The sequence below is a fragment of the Nesoenas mayeri genome, assembly GCF_963082525.1.
Source record: "Nesoenas mayeri genome assembly, chromosome: 12".
Lineage (NCBI taxonomy): Eukaryota > Metazoa > Chordata > Aves > Columbiformes > Columbidae > Nesoenas > Nesoenas mayeri.
The window spans coordinates 4,612,841-4,620,200 of NC_137547.1; the positions used below are offsets into that span (position 1 = coordinate 4,612,841).

At 45.5% G+C, this 7,360-nt stretch overlaps 1 protein-coding gene across 1 annotated transcript in view; it reads right to left on the reverse strand.

Annotated features, from left to right (window-relative positions):
• Window positions 1-2,847: 2,847 nt before the first annotated feature.
• Window positions 2,848-7,360, reverse strand: part of SALL1 (spalt like transcription factor 1) — a gene marked incomplete at its 3' end in the record, with an annotated part of 13,588 nt that continues 9,075 nt past the window's right edge. The window contains exons 2-3 of the mRNA XM_080352248.1: window positions 4,364-7,360; window positions 2,848-3,288 (exon numbers count right to left, since the gene is read on the reverse strand). The exon at window positions 4,364-7,360 is cut by the window's right edge and continues 416 nt beyond it. Coding sequence (XP_080208374.1) covers window positions 2,848-3,288; window positions 4,364-7,360 — 3,438 coding nt within the window. The remainder of the gene's footprint in view (window positions 3,289-4,363) is intronic.

The window sequence follows — 7,360 nt, forward strand, 5'->3', positions numbered from 1 at the left end:
CCCCGTCCCTGGGGTGGGCTCAAGGAATCGCTTCCGAAAGGCTGGAGGGAAGAGGAGCCGCCGCCGCTCGCACCTGACCTGGGGGGGATGCAGCCCCTCCGGCAGCGGGGCGGCCCCCGCCGCCCCCTCAGCGAGACGGGGACGGTCCCTCAGCCGCCCCCAACGGTCGCTCCTAACGGTCGCCCGCGTGCGCGGGGTGTCCGCGAGGGGTGTCCGGGCGGGAACAGCGCGCGCCGCAGCCGCGGGCACCCCCGGGGCTTAAAGCACCACCAGGAAAACGGCCAACTTTGGTTTTTCTGTTCTTTTTTTTTCTTAAAAGCGCCCAGTGCACAGGTTCCGGAGCAGCCAGGGTGCTCGGGGAAGGCCCCCGACTCCCCCGTTTCCCTGGGGGGGCTGAGGGCCCCTCGGCCCCCGAAGCCTCCGCTCCAACCGCGGAGGTTCCCGGTCCCAGGGCTGGAGTTGAGCCGTTTATTAATGAAACTCAAGGCACGTGAAGGGAGCCCCCCCGGAGCACTGCGGTTTGCTATCCCTTCCTTGCTGTCCTGTTGCACAACTCTGAACTCGGTTTAAAAGGAGAATTAGTTAAGTGTTTCATTGATAAAATCATCAAAATCCGTTTAATTTACCTTTTTCCGAGATCAAAAGGTGACTTGAAGTTCTTAAATATTCACATTGAACAAGCCAGCTGGCTCTAGCGTACAACTTACATGTTAACAAAAATGTGCATCGTACCAGATGAATCATCACATTCCAACAGGAAAAGGTCTAAAGACATGAAGTCCAAGAGGTATTCAGACTACAGCGTTAATACTTTACTAAGGAATCATCACCATACGAAGGGTAAAAGTCCTCAAGAAAAGTATTTCTCACCCCAGCTTTTCAGTGTTAAATCCTCTGTGATACCCAATTCACAACGCAAGCTACTGGGGGAAGAGCAAAGCAATTAATTCCTGTTTTAAAAGGCAAGCAACTGCCCCCCCTCACTGACCTTAAAGAAAATCCTATAACACAAAATACCTGAATTTTGGAATTGTAAAAAAATATATATATATTGACACGAACATAAAATTGGTTACTCCTGCTGGGGTATTTTTGAAGGCATGATTTGAAGGCAACCAAACTGATTTATTTTTCATAAATAATGATCTGAGGAGATAAAACTCTACTGGGTGAAAAGATTGGGCTGAATTCTGTTCCCCCAAACTCCCACCGAGGTTAACGATCATGGCAGGTGCATAAGGGAAGCCAAATCATGTGCAAGGCCAAAGCATTCTTTTTTCTTTCTTACAATCAAGTTATAAACCCCACACAGTATATGGGGCTTTGCAAGTGGACATCTTAACACAGATACAGCAGCGTAAGCATGCCACAAACATACAATCTCATAGAATAAAATTAATATCAAATATAAAGCATTTGAACCAAATCAAGCCTTAAATGCGATAAATTATTTCCTTCAAAGGAAACTTACCTAGGCTCAATAAGGTCTTTGCTAGCAGCATTTTTTTTTTTAATAAAGAAATCAAAAATGCCAAAATATCTACAGTTTTATGAGGGGGAGTTGAATAGTTAAGGAGAAACTTCCCACTATTACGGGGTATGAAAAATATACTAGCAATTAATATGCAATACATATATGTATACCCATACTTACAAATATAAACACACACATACAACCTGAACAGTTCGTGTTAACCAAGGGAAAGGCTAAATAATACAAAGTGATTACTAAATACAGGTACACTTTAAAAACACAGAGACAGCGAATTTTATCTGTTGCAAAAATGTATTTGATTACTCGAGTAAAATTACAGTATCTCTGCTGTTAGTAAGTATTAAATGTTAAAGAAACTGGACCTCTTTTCCTTTCAACTTTCCGAGAAAGTGCATGTAACAGTCCCAGGTTCCCCCTGCCCCCCCCAGTACCTAATACAAAATAAACAAACACTATACTTGTTCCCTTGGTCAAGGAGTAGGGCTTGGTCTTGTACGGAACATATGTACATTTTAATGAAAGTGATGTCTTATTGTATATACAGGAGCATCTACAGTTGTCCACGGAAGTTGTTCAAGATGCCATACGTAGCAGCATTGTGAAAGTCCAGCACATTTTCTAGAATGAATATACCTACAAGGCAAAATGTTACGTCTCAGTTTCAACTACCAAAACAACACTTCAGTATCTTCTCTAATAATCTGCGTGCTTATTACTGTACAGAAATGTATTAACATTTAAGACGACTCAAGTAAAAAGCACAATACAAATAACAGTTCAAAACGGAAAATGTTAAACCTACAAAAATTAAAGCAGTTTTAATTTTATAATAAAAATCAAAAACTGAGCTGTGTAAAGGACGCACACTGTTCAGTCTATGTTGTTTCAGTCCTTTTCTTAAGTCTGTTTGGAAAAATTAAACAATGTGTTTGCTGATAAAATTTCCAGCAGGATCAAAGTGTACATTTATATACAGACTTTTATTAGAGACCTAATGCATCACTGAGGCATCGCATCAATACCAGAGTTCATGTTAAACTGGATATAGAAAATAAGTTAATGCCAGAATAAGATCACCTAGCAGAACAGACTTGCAACTGCCATAAATGTTACAGCAAGTTTACAGCACTCTAGTCGATTAGTATTTAGTTCAAAATACAGGAGACCAAAGTTAATGCTTGCATTTGTTTGCAAAGCAGGATTATATCACTAATAAATAAGCTCTCTTAGAACTCTAGAAGTAGAACACGGTACAAAAGAACGTCTTTGTAATGTTGTAGCCTGCAGCTTGAAAAAAGCAACCCTAGGTTGCACTATTTGCAGGAATGTTATTTAGGGAGGTGGTTTTTTTCCTAATTTGTTACAATTTCTTTGTTGTCTTCCACGAAACGCGTAAAACGGAAGTTTGTCCCATTTTCACTGCTTGCCATTTTCTCCAGACCAGCTAGAGGTGCGTTGGGTTCCGAATTCTGGAGCTTCTCCAGGCTTCCCGTCAAGCCGCTGATGGGAGAGCTGCCCCCGTTGCCCAGGCCCCCCGGCGCCGGAGGAATGCCGCCGTTCTGGATGACCGAGATCTCGTTGGTCTTCATGGCCAAGCCACTGGAGAGTGCTGCTGCGTACTGGTTCCAGAAACTGGAGGGGTCTCCATTCCCTGACCGCGCAGCCAAATCCTTCTGAAACATTTCTGGGAACTTGACGGGATTGCCTCCTAGAAACGTCATGGGGCCATCCACGGAGAGTCGCCTGCCTCGTCTCGCAGGAGTACTGTTCCACATGTGAGTGCCCATGTGAACCTGGAAAGAAAGAAAGAAAGGGAGAAACAAACAAACAAAAAAGAGGGGTTGACAGGGATTTCAAACTTATTTTGATCACAAAGAAGGCAGCGGGCCACAAAAGTGTCCAGTCTCGTTACATAAAGAACGGCACTACAGGTAGCGGATGGAGGGCTCCATTTCCCATCTGGAATAATAAATAAACTTCTTCTGGATTAGCCCATCGCCATTACCCAGAACACCCTGCTTTTCTGCCGAACAATGCATTGCTTGTTACCCTTTGTTTTATTACATGTATTTAGTTTATAATGACTTGACGTTATTCCATCTATTGCAGATAGCTGCTTTCAGGGCTAGAATTGCTATGTCCACTTCCATTGCAATGGCAAGTATTGTATTTGACACCCTTTACCCTGTAAACGTCCTCTGCAGACAGGCAGAAAGTATCCTTTACTGATTGCTCATTGGAGACCCTCGTGTATAGACAGAATGGCCTGAAAGTAATTATTCATCTCGCATTACTGGCAGCAACCTCTAGAGAAATACTCTGTCAACAGAAAAATGTACACAGTAAAGTGCTCAACTGGTGTTCTCAAACTTAAGTATATTTGCTTTTTCAAACACATATCAGTAGGAAATGTTAGTTATATAATCAATTAAATTAATACCCATTAGTTCCAGAATTATGTTAATAGTTTTTTTAAACACTCATCATCTTACACGATAGTTATGAAAAACAGCACATCCGAGAGCCTTTCACTTCTTAAAGAGGTGTGCGAGCTACAAAACGCATTTCTCTGTTAATTAACACTCCTTACCATCATTTGACTGTTCCATTTCTCCCTCTACACAGGCAGTCTTTGCTGGCAGATGAATTTTAATTAAGCATCAAAACCAGCTCACGCTCCGGACCGGCTGCCAACGCAAACGCTCAACAAAAGCCCATCAAGGTCTACCAGAGCTGACTAAACACACCGTTTGTCATGCCACAGATACCCAAAGGTACCACTGCTTGCAACATCAACAGATGTTAAAAAAATTAAAAACCCCCAGCAAGGAGAAAACGAACCCTAAGAACAGCAAGAGGGAAAAGTACCTTCAGATTGCCTTTTGTTGTGAACGCTCTTCCGCATATAGTGCAGGCAAAAGGTTTCTCACCAGTGTGTGTCCTTTCGTGGATCTGCAGAGCACTAGAGGAAGAGAAGGTTTTCCCACACGTGTTGCAGTAGTGCTGTTTGGGGGTTCTCCTGGGGAGAGCGGGGAGCAGGACGGGAGACGTGGCCGAGGAGGACAGCGGGCCCGAGGTGACGAGACCGGAGGGCGCTTCCTTGCTGTCCTGAGGAGAGCCGTGCACAAAGCCGTTCACCTCAGTCTTTATGAGCGATGACAGCGAATTCGCGGGCATAACCGAAGAGTTCTGATTAGGGCCGATACCGGAACTGGGCTCAAAAAGCTGTGATGGTAGATCTCGCATTTGATGTGTCAACATATGCTGCTTCAAATTACCCTTTGTGGAAAAGCCACGATTGCAAACTGTGCAAATAAATGGTCTCTCTTTGGTATGACTTCTGTAATGAATGTCCAAGGCACTCTGACAAGCAAATGTTTTGCCACAAATGTCACATGCGGTGTTTTTAAATTTACCTCTGTCTCTGAAAGGAAAGAGCATACTCAGAGACTCTTCTTTAATCATTTTATCAGTGTTACTAGATGTCAAGTCCAAAGCACCACTGTTAGCAGGGGTTGGAGACAAACCGTTGGCAAACTCACTTGGTAAAGCTCTGACTGGTTTCTCTTCGATACCTGGTGACTTGTGGTAATCGTTAGCGCTGTTGGATGGGGACAAGGCCTGCATGGAAGAGGTAGACTCTGAGACAGCAGGGCTTCCAGCACTTTGACTTTCCATATCACCACCGACAGATGACGAGTCGTTAGTCAAAACGTCCCCTTCCACTGACCCATTTTCGACCGACTTTAAGCTTGCCTGAAGTTGTTCAGCAAGTCCTGCGTTGATCATCTTCATCTGATTTTCCAAAGCAGCAATACTCGACATTTCCAGGGGCAGAGGGGAAGAAGACAGGCTGTCTTGCGACGCATCCGCAGATTTGGGTGTATCCGGCACGCTGCTGTCAGGACAGTCTTCCATGTTCTCATCTGAGAAGTTGTCTATATCATCAAAATTCTTATCGTCAAAAGATCCCGTATCTGATTCCATTGACTCAGGATAGTTCTCTGTGACCGGGGTGTTGGGGATCTGCCCTCCCATGTGCATTCGGATATGCTGCTGCAGCACAACAGCGTTGGTGAATTTTTTCTGGCAGATCGGGCACGAATGTTGTACCCTCAGTGGGGGCATGGCACGGTGGACACTGTAATGAGTCTTTAAGTTGCCTTTAGTAGTGAAAGCGCGACCACAGATTTTACATTTAAATGGCCTCTCACCGGTATGTGTGCGATAATGCATTTTCAGTGCGCTCTGGCAACTGAGAACTCGGTGGCAAATGATACACTCGTTCGGATCGGTTGCCTTTTTGTCAATGTTTTCTACCAGTTGCTGCAATTTCGACGTTTCGGATGCTGGCGTTGAATCCAATAGTCCTCCAAATGGAAACTTTGCCTTAAATTGCTCTGACATTAGAGGCATCAGTGGATTTGTAAAAGTGGCGACAGCGCTGGAGCCCGAGTCCGCTGCCGGTGAGCTCACGGAGCCGCTTGCATTTGTGACGGCGCTTGCGTTTTGAGGGTTTTCTTCCATTTTGCCGTTTGAGGTAGGCAAAGCACCAGCCTCTACCTCATCGGGAAGTCCGTTGGAAATTTTTGACGTGGGATCAGCTGCTCCCGAGTCGCTCTTGACAGAGCAGGGAGGGCTCGCGGAAGGATGGCTAATGGGAATCGGCTGGGGCTCCTCAGTTTTGATGAATGGGGTCAAGCTTGGAATTGTTGGTGGGAGTGGCAGGCCAACAGAAGTCGTCAGGGTGGAAAGCACCGGCTTGCTGTCCAGCCAGCTCGTGACAGGTTTCTCCGGCGGTATAGACATCCCATAAGGAATCCCCGTGCTTGTCGGAATATTGTCCAAATGCTCTGGCACCGGGTACGGGTTCATTTGAATGTGAGGGTATTTTTCTTTGTGACGCTGAAAGTGGACTTTTAAGTTTCCCTTGGTGGAGAACCTGTTTCCACATATGTTGCATTTAAACGGCCTCTCGCCAGTGTGAGAACGTAAGTGAATCTGCAAGGCACTGTCACTCCCAAACACTTTAGCACAGAACCTGCATTTATGCTTAAAGAACGCCTCATCCGAATTACTTTTCGCTTCAAAAGCAGTTACATTTGGTGGCTTGCTTTTTCGTTGCTGTGCCAAGGCAGTCAAGGAGTTTAAATCCTCTGCAGGTGTTCCAAGAGTGGACAAGGGACTGGAGAACACAGAGTTACCAGGGGTGGGCTGAGGTAGAAGTGGATTAGATGCAGGACTTAATAAACTGCTTATTGCAAAAGCTGGTGAAGATGATGCTGATACTGGTGGGTTGCTGAGCTGTGAGCCACCAATACTTGAAGCCACTTTATCTGAGGACGGCGTTGTAACTGCTGCTGCCAATATGTTAATATTTGGAGAAGAGCCACTACTGGATGGAATTAGAGTGTTGCCAGGGTTGCTCTGAGGTAGCTGTATAGGGGGGAGCTGTTTCACACCACTGATGCTGGCAGATTGACTAGCAAGGCTTTGTGCTAATCCAGCTGCTGCAGCCAGCTGCTGGGATAAATGGGAACTTAACGTGGACAAGGGGTTGGCAGATGTTCGCAAAGTACCTTGAGAAGGGCTCGAAGACGTTGGCATGTCTGCGTTTTGGGAAGCCAACAATAATATTTGGTGCCGAATCTGTTCAATCAGTTGCAACTGGTGGATCTGCTGCTGCTGTAGCGCCAAGAGCTGCTCCATCAGGGCCGGCACAGCCAGTTTGCTGCTCGACGCGCCGTTACATCGCGCCTCCTGCGAGAACTGCGCCACCGCCACTTTCGTGCTCTGAAGGTTTTCGATTATTACGTTGCTGTTGATCACGGAAAAGTTGCCTAATGTCGTCAGATCCCCTATGTG